This window comes from Rhinopithecus roxellana, chromosome 10, assembly GCF_007565055.1.
Source record: "Rhinopithecus roxellana isolate Shanxi Qingling chromosome 10, ASM756505v1, whole genome shotgun sequence".
NCBI lineage: Eukaryota > Metazoa > Chordata > Mammalia > Primates > Cercopithecidae > Rhinopithecus > Rhinopithecus roxellana.
The window spans coordinates 22,564,644-22,582,087 of record NC_044558.1 but is presented as its reverse complement, the minus strand read 5'-3'; the positions used below and the strand labels follow the sequence as shown (position 1 = coordinate 22,582,087).

The following is a 17,444-nucleotide window of genomic DNA, read 5'->3' as shown; positions in this document are numbered from 1 at the left end:
GCTGGAGTGTAGTGACATGACCTTGGCTTACTGAATCCTCCGCCTCCTGGGTTCAAGCGATTCTCCTGCCTCAGCCTTTCGAGTAGCTGGGATTACAGGCACGTGCCACCACACCCAGCTAACATTTTGTATTTTTAGTAGAGATGGGGTTTCACCATTTGGCCAGGCTAGTCTCGAACTCCTGACCTCAGGTGATCCACCTGCCTTGGTCCATGCCCAGATAATTTTTCAACTTTTTGTAAAGACAAGGTCTCACTATGTTTTCCAGGCTGGTCTTGAATTCCTGAGCTCAAGCGATCCTCTCACCTCAGCCTCCCAAAGTGCTAAGATTATAGGCATGAACCAGAGTCTGGCCTTAAAAGAGTGTTTAATAATTTTGAGAAGAAAATTGAGGACACAGTATTATATAATCCCAATTTTTAAAAAATTTTCTTTTTTTTTTGGGGGGGGAGTCTTGCTCTGTCACCCAGGGTGGAGTGCAGAGGCAAATTCATAGCTCACTGTAGCCTCCTGGGCTCAAGTGATCCTCCTCCCCAACTCAGCCTCCCAAGTAGCTGGCATTACAGGCACGCACCGCCATGCCTGGTTAATTTTATTATCTTTTATTTTTGGTACAGACAGGGTCTCACTATGTTGCCCAGGCAGGTCTCAAACTCCTGGCTTCAAGGGATCCTCCCACTTCAGTCTTCCAAAGTGCTGAAATTACAGGTGTGAGCTACTGCACCTAATCTCAAGTTCTAAAATGTGTAGGTACCTGTGTCTATCTACAGGCTCAGGAAAAAAGACTAGAAAGATATATCTGAAAATGTTAACCATAGTCATCTGTGAGAGCGAATTTTAATTTTTTTTTTTTGTATTTGTAAGTACTTCCAAATTCTGAAACTTAAAGCAAGCATAACTCAGAAATGGGAGAAAAAAAGATTTAAAACATTCTCATTAACTAATGTGGTACTATAGTAGAAATGATAACTGGTAATTCTGGGAGTAACAGGAAAATGGAGGGAAGATTGGGGGCTAGCGAACTAAATGAGAAAATGAAAAGAAGAAGTATTGCTTGAGAACTAACTGGCTAAAGTGCACACATCTCAGGCACGTTATGAGAGATGATCCTTGTAGCAAAGCATAGGAGAAGGGATCACTGAGGAAAATGGAAGCACAAATGTGAATTTGGAAGGATACTACTGAAAATACCAGGCAAACTTCAAGACATCCATTTACAGTCAGATGGTAGAAATAAATTAACTACTAAGAATCTGTTATCAGAACACTGGATATATTTTATTTGCTTTAACTTATTCCTAGGCTTCCAAAAGGCAAATGTAAGAGAGTTAATTGTTTGCATCCACTCAGAACTATTAATAATTAAGTGACTGATAAAATTTAAAAAAGAGCCAGGTATGGTGGTGTGTGTTCCTGTGGACCCTGCTACTAGGGAGGCTGAGAGAGGATCCCTTGAGCCTGAGAGAGCATGGGAGGTCAAGGCCACAGTGAGCTAAGATTGTGCCACTGCACTCAAGTCTGGGCCACAGCACTCAAGCCTGGGCAACACAGTGAAAGCCTGTCTCAAAAATAAATAAATTAATTAATTAATTAAGGACCACATTTGGGAGAAAAGAATAGGCAAGGGTAAGCAGTCAGTGGGACACTATGTTTCTATATTCCCATAAGGAGCTTCCTTATAGAAGATCAGACTTTAAGACAGAGAGACAGAGACAGGCAGACTTATAGGAAAGGACCCCCTAATACCTGTATTATTAAAAAGCGACTGGAAAGTGCCATGCTATCCAATCAAACTCAGAGCAGGAGGTTACAAAGAAGCAAATCTTAAATTCTGTCTAAATCACTTAGCTAATGTAGGGGAGAGCTCTCTCCCAAAGAGGAGACAAAATGAGGAACATTTATTTATTTATTTATTTATTTATTTATTTATTTGTTTGTTTGTTTGTTTGTTTATGAGATGGAGTCTCACTCTGTTGCCCAGGCTGGAGTGCAGTGGCATGATCTCAGCTCACTGCAACCTCTGCCTCTCGGGTTCAAGCAATTCGCCCTGCCTCAACCTCCTAAGTAGCTGGGATTATAGGTGCCTGCCACCACACCCAGCTAGTTTTTGTATTTTTTTTTTAGTAGAGATGGGGTTTCGCCATGTTGGCCAGGCTGGCCTCGAACTCCTGACCTCAGGTGATCCCCCTGCCTTGGCCTCCTAAAGCACTGGGATTACAGGCATGAGCCACAGCACCCAGCCCGGGATGAGGAACTTAATAACAGCCGGGATGAGGAACTTAATAACAGCCGGGATGAGGAACTTAATAACAGGAGATTGAAAAACACAAAATCAAACCTCAAAGGAGTCTAATTAGCAAATTCTCAGAAACTTCTGCTTATTTTACACTTTATAATGGGTGGGTGGAGGTGATGAAGATAACTTCGATATCCATTTAAAAGGTAAATTAAAGTTCAAAAATGGTGTCTGATATACATGTTTATAATGCCTCTTTTTAAGAACGCTACCTTTTGCAAACCATCTTCTACCTGTACAAATGTTTTCAGAACCATCTCTAGCCTCTTAAATATTTCTAATCAAACTTAACTTTAAAAACTTCAATTTAAAAATGAATTTCAGATGTTACTTTCTAGCCTACTATTTGCAAGAACCTTGAGGAAAAGATTTCTTATTTCTTGCTTTCTCCAGGATTCTCCTAATTGTTTAGATATGCTTTATCAACTAAGCAGTACTAATTTCGTGACTAAAGACTTACACTGAATGGTACCAGAAATGCTGGTTTCCCCAACCTGGCCAACATGGTGAAACCCTGTCTCTACTAAAAATACAAAAAAAATTAGCCAGGCATGGTCGCCCATGCATGCAATCCCAGGTACCTGGGAGGCTGAAGCACGAGAACTGCTTGAACCCAGGAGGCGGAGGTTGCAGTGAGCCAAGATTGCGCCACTGCACTCCAGCCTGGAAAACAAAAAAAGAAAGAAATGCTGGTTTCCAAAACTTAGCAAAGTTACAAAAGTCAATCTGAATTATATACTACTTCAATAAAATACTTGCTGACACTTATTGGCCAAACTAACTATAATGAAAAATGAATTTCGTGTCACTTAATCTTCCCCTCCCTCTTCTTTAATATCACTAAATACAAAACAAGCTTGGCTGCACAGAGCCTGTGGTAATGTTTTGTGAGGCTATAATTCACAATTTCTTTAGAAAGAACTAAGAAACAGAGGTAGACACACCTTCCCCACTCATCCATGTTATTTGGACAAAGGCAGCATACCCTCACCTTTAAGAAGGCAAATCTAATTATAAGGAAAAAAATGTTAACATCAACCTCACAGCCTTGAACAAACGAAATAACTTAGCAGACAAAGACTGAATTAAGTTCAAAAAGTGACCTTAAATATGTAGTATTAGGTTCATATTAAGAAAAAAAAGCTCTAGAGTAAATAACTTTAAAAAAATCCTATTTTATTAAAATGTCTATACCGGCAGAGACTATAAGCTTTTACTATGAAACCATCGTGCAGTGAGATGTTCTTAACATAAGTATGTATTTTCAAAGTGAAAAAACTAAATTACACTTTTTTTTTTTTTTTTTTTGAGACGGAGTCTCGCTCTGTCGCCCAGGCTGCAGTGCAGTGGCCGGATCTCAGCTCACTGCAAGCTCCGCCTCCCGGGTTTACGCCATTCTCTCGCCTCAGCCTTCGGAGTAGCTGGGACTACAGGCACCCGCCATCTCGCCCGGCTAATTTTTTGTTTTTCTTTTTAGTAGAGACGGGGTTTCACCGTGTTAGCCAGGATGGTCTCGATCTCCTGACCTCGTGATCCGCCCGTCTCGGCCTCCCAAAGTGCTGGGATTACAGGCTTGAGCCACCGCGCCCGGCCTAAATTACACTTTTAATAGTGATCTGGAATTTCTTTCAGACAAAGAATTCATAGAACCAAACTTTTAATCGCAAAGACTGCAAAACTAACAGTTTGGCAAAGTATATGGTGTTTTAAGATTGCCTTTGCGGAACAAAAGTATGACTATACATGCATTAAGAATGGTCACACTAAATTACTGTTTGCTTTTCCATCTACCTGCTGTACAAATTAACTTCACTGCAGAATAAACAGCATCTCTACATAGAAAACTAAGTTACCGAGCATGAAGGAAAATTATGAGTATGGGAAAATACCTACTCAATGTCCGCATGAGAAAAAGGCACATGTGGCCAGGCATGGTGGCTCAGGCTTATAATCCCAGTACTTTGGGAGGCTGAGGCAGGAGGATCGCCTGAGGTCAGGAGTTCGAGACCAGCCTGGCCAAAATGGCGAAACCCCGTCTCTACTAAAAATACAAAAATTAGCCAGGTGTGGTGACAGGTGTCTGTAGTTCCAGCTACTAGGGAGGCTGAGGCAGGACAATTGCTTGGACCCAGGAGGCGGATGATGCAGTGAGCCAAGATTGTGCCACTGCATTCCAGCCTTGGTGACAGAGCAAGACTCTGTCCTGTCTCAAAAAAAAAAAAAAAGAAAAAAGAAAGAAAGAAAAGAAAAAGGCACATGTATCTTTGGAATTTTTGTTCATAATTATCAGTTTACAAAGAAGCAGAAAGAAGAAGGTATACAATAATACAAACTACAATATAGCAAATCTTCTTCCATAATAATACATTTCTGATAAATAAAAGCAACAAATCGACCTCATAATACAGGTATTATGTACACAGACTGATTACTTTTTTCACTTACAATACACTGATTCTTTAAATTAGTTAGGAGTGAATATATTTTAGTTACAGTATATCAATAATGTGATTCAAAAGATAAATATATTTACTATTGAGTTACGTATTTTATGATTTAAATCCAAAATGTACTTTATACCTCTTCTTCTGCTTTAAGAATCAAAATCATCATTAAACAAAAACAAATCAAATACTGTACCTGGATCTGAATGGAAGGAGCTTCTAGTGCTCTGTAAACCATGGGTAGAACACTGTTCTTTATCTCATCAGGAGGGGTTTTGGTTAGTAGCAAATCCATTTTTTGTAGGAAAATTAACAAAATCTGTTTAGAAAATGGAAACAATGTATTAAAACCTGAAATCTTTAAGAGATTCAATATATGCCAAATGTAAAGCTTCTTCAAAAGAATAACTCATATATTTTGACACTCACCATGTTGCTAGCCTGAAGGCGTGGAAGACAAAAACATACAAATCAAGTCTCTTACATTTCTGGAGGCACAATATTTAACATCTGCTCTGAGTTTAAATGTTAATTAAATAAAGACTAATCTCTCACATGTCTACAGTAATCTATCACTTGCCCACATGTACCAACTATCTGGAAAGCCACAGGGTGAAAAAAGCCAGTAAAGTGAGATATCCCAAAGAAGTAAATTCCATCACTTGGCTTCTACGAAGCTCAAGAGAAAAAGAGAAGTACAGAACTGAGAAGGAGTGTAAGAAAAAATTCCAGACACCAGGTGCAGTGGCACATACCTGCAGTCCCAGCTATTTGGGAGGCTGAGACAGGGGAAATGATTGAGCCCAGAAGTTGAGTTCAGCCAAGGTAACACAGCAAGACCCTATCTCTTACAAAAAAATTTTAGAAAAAAATGTTTTTAAGTTGTCCCTAGTCATTCTTACACACACCAAAATTATAAAGAACATACTGCCCCTTCTATTTATGCAGAAATTAGTTTTGCCAAGACTCAGGGAAGAATATCCAGAAGAAAAAAATTTTTTTTTGTTTATTTTTTGAGACAGGTGACTCACTCTGTCACCCAGGCTGGAGTGCAGTGGCGCGATCATAGCTTACCACAGCCTTGACCTCTCAGGGCTCAGGTGATCCTCCCACCTCAGCCTCCTGAGTAGCTGGGACCACAGGCAGGCACCCGGCTTATTTCTGTATTTGTTTGTAGAGACAGGGTTTCACAATGTTGCCCAGACTGGTCTTGAACTCCTGAGCTCAAGAATCTGCCTGCTTTGGCATGCCAAAGAACTGGGATTACAGGTGTGAGCCACTGCACCTGGCCCAAAAGGTATTTTTAACTGGACAACTAAGAAAAAAAAGAGTGGAGACAAATAAGAATTCAGATTATAGGTTCCTTAGGGTACTATCTTGACTGATGCATAGCTTAGGGAACAGTGGCTCCACCAACATTCCCTCATGACACCTTGACCATTTGGGGGAATCCTGCTTCAAAGGCTACAGCTCCCTCACTTGTTCTTTCCCTAATCCACAGAAACTCTCGCCTTACCACCACATACTTGCTTCTGTTCCCCTTCTTTCAAGGGAAGGACTACAAAGAATCATAAAACCATTAAATCAGATAGTTGATATATAACTAACAAGATATTATTATACAGTGGTACAAACATGTAACAATATCTGCTATGTGCCAGAAAATTTCATTTAATCTCAACAATCCTTTTCATTGCAGAAATGAGGGAACAGAAGCTTTAAGATGGTAATGACGCAAGTCATACTTCAAGTAAGGAGATAAAGAAGCCACAGTTCAACCCAGGTATGTGACCCTACTGCTCTTAAATCCAACATTACCTTGAATGTAGCAAATATACATCATGTACATGAGAGACTGATTACTTTTTCCACTTACAATACACACACACATCATTTCCATGGTGCTGTAAGCATTTTTCTATCCTAGTGGAAGTAGTTATTAGCAATAAAATGGAGAGAAACAACTGGCAAAAAGCACCTACATATTAAAGACTTAAATAACAAAATAATCAAAAATACTTCTGATACTTCAAAGTGCAAGAGAAAAACAAGTATTTATTTTCCTAAACCTATAACTTTCTACAAAGTATATATATGGTACACAAAGAACAGTGTAACACATGCAAAATTTCATTGCAGTTTATTTTCTGAAACGGTAACTTATGGAGAGCTATAGACGTTTAACTGCAAAGTTCAATCATAATTTTAAAAATAGTTTGCTTCGAACATGTAAAGTGGCTTTCTGACTAATGGAAAAGAAAGTCTCGTACACTTACCTCAGTTTTTTTTAAGTCATATATTCATTCCTTTTGTTTTCAGTGATAGTCACCATCATAAATAACAGTAGATAAATACACAAAAATATCTATAACATACCTGGATTGGCTCCTGCTGCTTAAACACAGGGCCAAGTTCAGGTAGAATTAATTTGACATATTCTTCTTTGGTGCATTCCTCAGCAATCAGTAGAACATTGGGCAAAACAAAAGGTACCATGTCAGGGTTTACAAATTCTGAAGTCAAACAAGGCAAAATTCTCTGCACAATGACACGCTGAAAGGCAAAAATGTTTTTTTATTAAAAAAAAAATTATTTCAGGTTTTTAGTATTAATTAACACTACAGTCTGAAACCTCTAATCTCTTTACGTAAGGTGACCATACAATTTATGATGGAAACTGGTATATTTTGAGAGTACAATGGGATGCTATTGCTAATTATGCAAGGATAAATAGCATAAACTGGAAAGGTCATGAGTAAAAGGGGACACACAGTCACCTTACCTGTAGGAAACCTTCCCTAATTAGTCTTCAGGGCTATGTTTGTTTCTCTCTTAATTCCCTCATTACTTACGATTCATACCACACAACATAAACACTATCATGTACTGTTAACTGTTTCACATGTCAACCCTAGCTACACTTACTGTAAGGGCCTGAAAGCAGGGACAATATTTCATGCCTCCTCTTTACTCTCCATAGCATCTAAGTAAAGGGTCAGACAAACAGTAGGTAACCAACGAATATCTGATAGATTAAACACTGGAAATGTTTTTACAACCAGGAATTATTAGTATTCCAACAGTATTCCTCTTCAGCATTCACCAACATTTTAAAAACTGTATTACACTCATCATTTAGTAAGTCAGAAAAGGAGTAAAGGAATTGGAAAGGCTAACATCAACAGAGGTACCCCTTTAATTGCTGGTGAGACAGTGAACTCCACATGATAGCTTATGGACTCTTCTTCTGACCGTTAATGTCCAACTGCTGTCTCTGCCTAGTTAGTATCCTTCTAAATTTTTTATCCTATTTATTTCTGGACCGTGCAAAAAAGGTCCATTGAACTTTTGGCTTCAGTCGGCAGTGTTTTATAGTCATTTATGTACCTCAGGCAAAGTTATATTATTTCCTTGGAACAGTTATGGTAGTAAGTCAAAATAAACATTAAACTTCTAAAATCCTGGTTATTAATAAGAAACTATCAACAACAAACCTTGGGTAGTTTTGGTAAAACCTTTGGTAGTCCTTTGAAAAACTGTGATTTCTGAAGATTATCTCTTTGGAATAAGGTATCAAAATATTGCAGTGTTACTGCACCAACATCATCAAAGAAGGGAATCTAAAAAAAAAAAAAAGGAAATAAAGTATTTTGATAAATGTTAAGTTGAAAGTACTTCTCATATCTGAAACTGTCACAATATGGTTAAAAAAAATACTCAGAAACATTTAGCAAAATGCTGAAGATCACCTTAGATATTCTAATTATAAAGCTCTGAATAAGAAAATAAATTATTTTTCAAATTTAAATCTTTGGAATCTGTACCTGCGAATTGGCTGGGTAAAAACTTTTTTATGTAAGTGTAAAATATTGAAAGATTAAATAAAATAACTTGAAGGCATAAAAATACCAGTTATTAGTTAAAATCCATGGTTGGCCTGGGCACGGTGGCTCACGCCTATAATCCCAGCACTTTGGGGGGCCGAGGCGGGCGGATCACCTGAGGTCAGGAGTTTGAGACCAGCCTGACCAACATGGTGAAACTCTGTCTCTACAAAAAATACAAAAATTAGCCAGGTGTGGTGGTGGGTGCCTGTAATCCCAACTATTTGGGAGGCTGAGGCATGAGAATCGCTTGAACCTGGGAGGTGGAGGTTGCAGTGAGCCGAGATCGTGCCACTACACTCCAGGCTGGATGACAGAGCAAAACTCCGTCTTAAAAAAAAAAAAAATCCATGGTTATATGAGTGAAATAAAGGAATATGAATTCTCCAGCAGACTAGAATATGTTTACTTAATTGTGACTGTTAGCACTCCGCTTATTTGAAATCTTAATTTTCTATCAGAGCAATTATGTACATACTTAGCTGTGTAAGATTAAGCAAAGTTGAATATTTAACACATTCAAGGATACAGATGTTACTTGGGGCTATATCTGACTGTTGCTTTAGAAGAACTTAATCTCAGAATAGGGATCTCTGGGGGAAAAAAATTTAAAGAAAACCCAAAAACTTAATCTACTTCAACTCATTTTTTGTCCCTCCGTCTTAGGCAGAAATCCACATGTACTCACCTTGGTCATTTGATCTGCATCTGGTCTTACAGTTGGAGTTACATTTAACAGTAGCTTTACATGTTCACGAACTTCCTCAGGTATATTTGTAAGTGAACTAGATCCTAAACGACTCAACTATTCAAAAGAGTGATAACAGTAAATGAGTATAAAATATTTTAAATGATACACACATTTTAGAAAACATTTAAAAATTTACTCAATATTTTACTACAAATATACTGACTACATTTTAAACAAATTGTTAATTCTATTGTTGCAAAATAAAATCATTATCTTTAATACCCAAAATTGTTTCTATTCCTATAGTAAAATGTTCCAGTATTTATATTTACTCAAATGCCATGATTAAAGTTCTAGTAACAAACTTCAACTAGTCCTCTTTATTTATTTGAAACAAAAAATTTTTTGAGACAGGGTCTCACTATGTCACCCCAGGCTGGCATACAGTGGCACAATCACAGCTCACTGCAGCCTCAAACTCCCAGGCTCAAGTGATCCTCCCACCTTGGCCTTCCAAGTAGCTGGGACTACAGGCATGTGCCACCAAGCCCGGCTAATTTTTTGTATTTCTTTTTTTTTTTTTTTTTTTTTTTTTTTTGTAGAGAAGGGGTTTAGCCATGTTACGGCTGGTCTCGAACTCCCGGACTCAAGTGATCCACCCACCTTGGGTCTCCCCAAGTGCTGGGATTACAGGCGTGAACCAGCGCACCTGGCCTAGTCTGCGTTACTTACAAATTTGTTAAAATAAAAATATATTAAATTGTTAAACTGATCTCATGCAAACTTAAAATGAGATACTCATGTCATTTAGACAATTTCCTGAACATATTTTGGAAAAAAAATCAAAGACACATTTAATAAATTTTCTAATGCAAGGAAATTATTTATAGGCAAATACCTGATCCAACTGCCTACTGAAACTCTTGTAAATATCTTGCTTGTTGACTTCAAATATGGGTTTCCCTTTATTAAATACAGCATACATAACAGTTCCTAAAGAATACATATCACTGGCTGTTTCACAGCTCACAGAAAGTATATATTCAGGAGCCAAATATTCAGGATTTGGAAGACACAATGAAGGTAAATTTGGGTCCCATTCTTTACAAGGAAATTTAGGCTGTAGTAAGAAAAGGAATTACATGGGTTACTTCAAATTCAACCAAACAACTATCAAGCAGTAGCAATCTATCTTTAAATTTCTACTCGGTCATGCAAGTAAATATGCCATTACATCTTCAATCCCAAAATTCCCAAATCCCCAAATGTAAAAAAGTTCATGCAACAAACTGAGAAATAAGAACTGTTACAACTGAGATTACTGGAGTCTCTTCCAGAAGACAAATTATCACTGTAATATGTCATATGAACATGTGAAGGTCTGGCTCATGTTTTATGATACACAGGCTTCAAAAGTTGTATGAGCTCAGATAGAGACTGTTGTTTGAAATTTGTTCTTTCACTAATTAGCTATGTGATTTAGTTAAAAAGTTTAAAAGATTGTAGTAAGAATTAAACAAATGTGTAGAAGTTTGACCTAGCATAGTGTCTGACCCACTCATGGTATATATTCAACTAATACGAGTTAGTTCTGATTACCTTAAAAATGGCTGCTCAACTTATAAATCTTAGGTCAAATCACAGGCCCTCTAACAACTACATATAATAAAAACCTATCACCAAGGATCATAAGTGCCACATCACCAAGGATCTTCTATGCCATGCAGACCCAATCAACACAAAGCAGAACTGATTTAATGCAGTGTTTCTCTAAGTATGAATAGGCAGGTATCCTAATCATTAAGAAAAGGTGCTTTGGAAGCGGAATGGCTGTGTTCAAATTCTGGCTCTATCACTTACATCTACCAAAATTTAGGCAGGTTCTTTTATTCTCTGAGCCTACTTATCTGTATTATTCCTATACCCCATTGAGTTATTGTAAGGATTAAATAAGTACAGAAAAAGTGTGTGGAAAAGTGCTTCAATAAGAATGTTAGCTATTGCTATTGCTATGATTATGCTCCCTAAAGAATATAAAGAATATTCCATGACCCAATAAACGGGAAATGCTGCTAGAGAGTCACATGTGTTATTGCATTTGACATTCTGAGGAAAAACAAAAAAAACCCTATTTAACCGAATAGTTCTTAAATTTATTTAACTCTTGCATCCTTTTCTCAAGTAACATTAACTACTGTGGTAGTAATGTGCCAAAGAACACTCTTAAGTGCAATGAACACCAGAAATTTTCTATAAAGCTGTACATCTAAACATACCACTGTACCACACAGCCTGTTTCTAGTCCATTCCAGATACAATCAAAATTCCCCTGGCCTCAAAAATTAGAAGACTAAAACTTTCATTACCTCTTGCTCAGAAGGATTGGTTGATGATACACAAAAATCAAAACCCATTATTTTCCAGGCTCCACTTTTATTCAGAATTATATTTTCAGGAGTAATATTTCCATGTACCATTTTCACACTGCTATGCAAGAATGACAATCCTTCAGAAACCTGTAAATGGAAAAAACACATTTTACACTAAATAAAACTCCTTTCAATTACAATAAAATGTCTCATAAAAATCATAATTACTGCTACTCCTCACAATAAAAGTTTTGCATGTCAGCTAAAAATCAAATTTCATCATAAATACCAAAGTATACATAGATGCAGTCAATTGCCAGGACAATCTGAGGATTAGTGAGAAAAATCTAGTTATAAAACCAGAGTACACCTATTAAGTTCCTTCCTATATGCATATTAAGCAGAAGAAAAGATAAAGAATCTTTTGATGTCCAAATTTATTCAGTTTCTGAGTTTGAAAAGTGAGGGAATCTTTGTTTCTTGAGTTGCAGATGGTGAATATTAAGATTTTTATATACTTACACTTCAGATTGAAATCTCAGTTTTCCTGAATAGTATTGTACTCAGTTTTCAAATATTCAAGTGAAGTTCACTTATTCTCACATTGGATTAATATTTGGTAATTTTTATATTTGCCCCTGACATCACCACCAAATGTGTCTACCAAGACTAAAGGTTAGATTTCTGTTTCCAAGGAGTAGCTTTTGGCAAACCAACGAACACTGATTTCCAGGACTTGGACATACATTCTAAAGAAGACACGAAAGGCCAATAAACACATGAAAAGATGCTCAAAGTCACTAATCATGAGGGAAATGCAAATCAAAACCACAATTAGCTCTCACCTCACACCCATGAGGATGGCTACTATTTAAAAAAAGAAAATTCAGGCTGGGCACAGTGGCTCACATCTGTAATCCCAACCCTTTGGGAGGTCGAGGCAGGTGGATCACAGGAGGTCGGAGTTCGAGACCAGCCTAGCCAACATGGCGAAACCCCATCTCTACCAAAAATACAAAAATTAGCCAGGTGTGGTGGCGCGTGCCTCTAGACCCAGCTACTCGGTAGGCTGAGGCAGAAGAATCGCTTGAACCTGAGAGGTGGCGGTTGTAGTGAGCTGAGATCGCACCACTGAACTCCAGCCTGGGCAACAGAGTGAGACTCCATCTCCAAAAAAAAAGAAAAAGAAAAAAAGAAAATCCACATCTTTACATACCATGGGATAATTAAAATAGGGAGAAAAAAATAATAACTGCTGGTGAGGATAAGGAGAAATTAGAATCTTTATGCACTGTTGGTGGGAATATAGGTGCTATGTAAAACAGTATAATTGTTCCCCCCCAAATTAAAAATAGAATCAGTGTATGATCCAGCATTTCTGGGTAGATACTCCAAAGAATTGAAAGCAGGGTCTTACACAGATGTTTGTATACCCATTTTCATAGCAGCATTATTCACAATAGCCAAAATGTGGAAGCAATTCAAGTGTCCATTGATAGACGACTGGGCACATAAGCTGCTTATAACATGTATAAGCAACTATCATTTATCAATGGACACTTGAATTGCTATGTATATACATATAATGGAATATTATTTAGCCTTTAAAAGGAAGGAAATTCTAACAAATGCTACAACATGGATGAACTTTGAGAACATTATGCTAACACAGGCCAGTCACAAAACGACAAACAGTAGTATGATACAGTAGTATGATACGGTAGTATGATTTCACTTACATGACGTACCTAGAGTAGTCAAATTCATAGAGACAGAAACTATAATTGTAGTTGCCAGGGGAAATAAGGGAGGGGCAGTTGGAGGAATAAGGAGCTATTGTTTCAGGGGCACAGTTTCAGATTTCTAAGACGAAAACAATTGTGGAGATGTATGGTGGTGATGGTTCCATGACAATGTGAATGCACTTAATGAATAGACTCAAATGTACACTTAAAAATGGTTAAGATGGAAGAGGGAAGAATAAGATGGTCAAATAGAATCCTATACCGTATATCCTCCCTGCGCAGGAACACCAAATTTTAAAAACTAGCTATGCACCAAAAAATAAATAAAATAAAAAATCAAAATAACCAAACATCAGGTGAGCACTCATAGTACCTGGTTTTAACTTTGCATCATTGAAAGAGGCACTGAAGAAGTACTCTTTCATGGCTGGTTACACAGTCAGTTCTCAATTGCCAACACCATCTCTCCCCAGTCCCTTACAGGGGCTGTACAGCATGGAGACATAATCTGTGCACTTGGAGGAGAGTGTAGTGACTAGGAGACTTTATACTGATATCAGTGCTACCCTGTAATAGCAGAAAGCAAAGCCATGCTGGGCTCAACTAGCATACATGCTCTAAGGGAGCACTTGAACCAGACCTAGTCAGATGGGAATCACCCATCACAGAGGTCAGAACCTGAGTTTCTTGACAGGCCTCTCCACCATGAACCAAAGTGTTCTAGGGACCTAGATAAACTTGAAAGGCAGTCTAGGACTATACAAGGACTGCAATTTCTTTTCTTTTTTGTTTAATTGTTACATTTTAAGTTGTGTGATACATGTGCAGAACATGCAGTTTTTTTACATAGGTATACATGTGCCATAGTGGTTTGCTGCACCCATCAACCTGTCACCTACATTAGGTATTTCTCCTAATGCCATCCCTTCCCTAGCCTCCCACCCCGACAGGCCCCGGTGTGTGATGCTCCCTTCCCTGTGTCCATGTGTTCTCATTGTTCAACTCCCACTTATGAGTGAGAACATGTGGTGTTTGGTTTTCTGTTTCTGTGTTAGTTTGCTGAGAATGATAGTTTCCAGCTTCATCCATGTCCCTGCAAAGGACGTGAACTCATCCTTTATCATGGCTGCATAGTATTCCATGGTGTATATGTGCCACATTTTCTTTATCCAGTCTATCACTGATGGGCATTTGGACTGGTTCCTATTGTGAATAGTGCTGCAATAAACATATGTGTGCATGTGTCTTTATAGTAGAATCATTTATAATCCTTTGGGTATATACCCAGTAATGGGATTGCTGAGTCAAATGGTATTTTTGGTTCTAGATCCTTGAAGAATCGCCATACTGTCTTCAACAATGGTTGAACTAATTTACACTCCCACCAGCAGTGTAAAAGCATTCCTATTTCTCCACATCCTCTCCAGCATCTGTTGTTTCCTGACTTTTTAATGATCGCCATTCTAACTGGCGTGAGATGGTATCTTACTGGTTTTGATTTGCATTTCTCTAATGACCAGTGACGATGAGCTTTTTTTCATGCTTGTTGGCTGCATAAGTGTCCTTTTCAGAAATGTCTGTTCATATCCTTTGCCCACTTTTTGATGGGGTTGTTTTTTCTTGTAAATTTGTTTAAGTTCCTTATAGATTCTAGATATCAGCCCTTTGTCAGATGGATAGATTGCAAAATTTTTCTCCCATTCTGTAGGTTGCCTGTTCACTCTGATGATAGTTTCTTTTGCTGTGCAGAAGCTCTTTAATTAGATTCTGTTTGTCAATTTTGGCTTTTGTTGCCACTGCTTTTGGTGCTTTAGTCATGAAGTCTTTGCCCATGCCTAAGTCCTGAATGGTATTGCCTAGCTTTTTTTCTAGGGTTTTTATGGTTTTAGGTCTTACGGTTAAGTCTTCAATCCACCTTGAGTTAGTTTTTGTATAAGGTGTAAGGAAGGGGTCCAGTTTCGGTTTTCTGCATATGGCTAGCCAGTTTTCCCAACATCATTCATTAAATAGGAAATCCTTTCCCCATTGCTTGTTTTCGTCAGGTTTGTCAAAGATCAGATGGTTGTAGATGTGTGGCATTGTTTCTGAGGCCTCTATTCTGTTTCATTGGTCTATATATCTGTTTTGGTACCAGTACCATGCTGTTTTGGTTGCTGCAGCCTTATAGTATAGGTTGAAGTCAGGTAGCACGACGCTTCCAGCTTTGTCCTTTTTGCTTAGGTTTGCCTTGGTTATATAGGCTTTTTTCGGTTCCATACGAAATTTAAAGTACTTTTTTTCTAATTCTGTGAAGAAAGTCAATGCTAGTTTAATGCGGATAGCATTCAATCTATAAATTACTTTAGGCAGTATGGCCATTTTCACGATATTAATTCTTCCTATCCATGAGCATGGAATGTTTTTCCATTTGTTTGTGTCCTCTCTTATTTCCTTCAGCAGTGGTTTGTAGCTCTCCTTGAAGAGGTCCTTCACATTCCTTGTAAGTTGTGTTCCTAGGTATTTCATTTTCTTTGTGTCAACTGTGAATGGGAATTCACTTATTTGGCTCTCTGTTTGTCTGTTTTTGTTGCATAGCAATGTTTGTTATTTTTTGACTTCGTATCCTGAGACTTTGCTGAAGTTGCTTATCAGCATAAGGAGATTTGGGGCTTTGACGATGTGGTTTTCTAAATACACAATCATGTCATCTGCAAACAGACAATTTGACTTCCTCTCTTCCTATCTGAATACGCTTTATTTCATTCTCTTGCCTGATTGCCCTGGCCAGAACTTCCAATACAATGTTGAATAGGAGTGCTGAGAGAGGGCATTTGTGCCGGTTTTCAAAGGGAATGCTTCCAGCTTTTACCCATTCAGTATGATACTGGCTGTGAGTTCGTCATAAACGGCTCTTGTTATTTTGAGATACATTCCATCAATACCTAGTTTATTGAGTTTTTAGCATGAAGGGCTGTTGAATTTTATCAAAGGCCTTTTCTGCATCTATTGACATAATCATATGGTTTTTGTCATTGGTTCTGTTTATGTGATGGATTATGTTTAATGATTTGCAATATTGAACCAGCCTTGCATCCCAGGTATGAAGACAACTTGATCGTGGTGGATAAGCTTTTTGATGTGCTGCTGGATTCGGTTTGCCAGTATTTTATTGAGGATTTTTGCAGCGATGTTCATCAGGGATATTGGCCTGAAATTTTCTTTTTTTGTTGCATATCTGCCAGGTTTTGGTATCAGGATGATGCTGGCCTCATAAAATGAGTTAGGGAGGAGTCCCTCTTTTTCTATTGTTTGGAATAGTTTCAGAAGGAATGGTACTAGCTCTGGTACCTCTGGTAGAATAAGTACCTCTGGTAGAATTTGGCTGTGAACCCGTCTGGTCCTGGGCTTTTTTTGGTTGGCAGGCTATTAATTACTGTATCAATTTCAGAATTTGTTATTGGTCTATTCAGGGATTCGACTTCTTCCTGGTTTAGTCTTGGGAGGGTGTATGTGTCCAGGAATTTATCCATTTCTTTTAGATTTTCTAGTTTATTTGCATAGAGGGGCTTATAGTATTCTCTGATGGTAGTTTGTATTTCTGTGGGATCAGTGGTGATATCCCCTTTATCATTCTTTATTGCATCTATCCGATTCTTCTCTCCTTTCTTCTTTATTAGTCTGGCTAGCAGTCTATGTATTTTGTTAATCTTTTTAAAAACCCGGCTCCTGGATTCCCTAATTTTTTTAAGGGTTTTTCATGTCTCTATCTCCTTTAGTTCTGCTCTAATCTTAGTTATTTCTTGTCTTCTGCTAGCTTTTGAATTTGTTTGCTCTTGCTTTTCTTTTAATTGTGACGTTAGGGTGTTGATTTTAGATCTTTCCTGCTTTCTCCTGTGGACATTTAGTGCTATAAATTTCCCTCTACACACTGCTTTAGCTATGTCCCAGAGATTCTGGTATGTTGTGTCTTTGTTCTCATTGGTTTCAAATAACTTATTTATTTCTGCCTTAATTTCATTAATTACCCAGTAGTCAT

General features: G+C 37.9%; 1 protein-coding gene across 5 annotated transcripts in view; it reads right to left on the bottom strand.

The window, feature by feature from the left end:
* The window catches only part of SCYL2 (SCY1 like pseudokinase 2), a 73,359-nt gene that overhangs the window by 18,906 nt on the left and 37,009 nt on the right, over positions 1 to 17,444 (bottom strand). For all 5 annotated transcript variants that reach the window (XM_010383570.2, XM_030938867.1, XM_030938868.1 and 2 more), the window contains exons 5-10: positions 11,682 to 11,831; positions 10,214 to 10,435; positions 9,313 to 9,429; positions 8,235 to 8,360; positions 7,117 to 7,293; positions 4,937 to 5,059 (exon numbers count right to left, since the gene is read on the bottom strand). In XM_010383570.2, the coding sequence (XP_010381872.1) occupies positions 4,937 to 5,059; positions 7,117 to 7,293; positions 8,235 to 8,360; positions 9,313 to 9,429; positions 10,214 to 10,435; positions 11,682 to 11,831 (915 nt within the window). The remainder of the gene's footprint in view (positions 1 to 4,936; positions 5,060 to 7,116; positions 7,294 to 8,234; positions 8,361 to 9,312; positions 9,430 to 10,213; positions 10,436 to 11,681; positions 11,832 to 17,444) is intronic.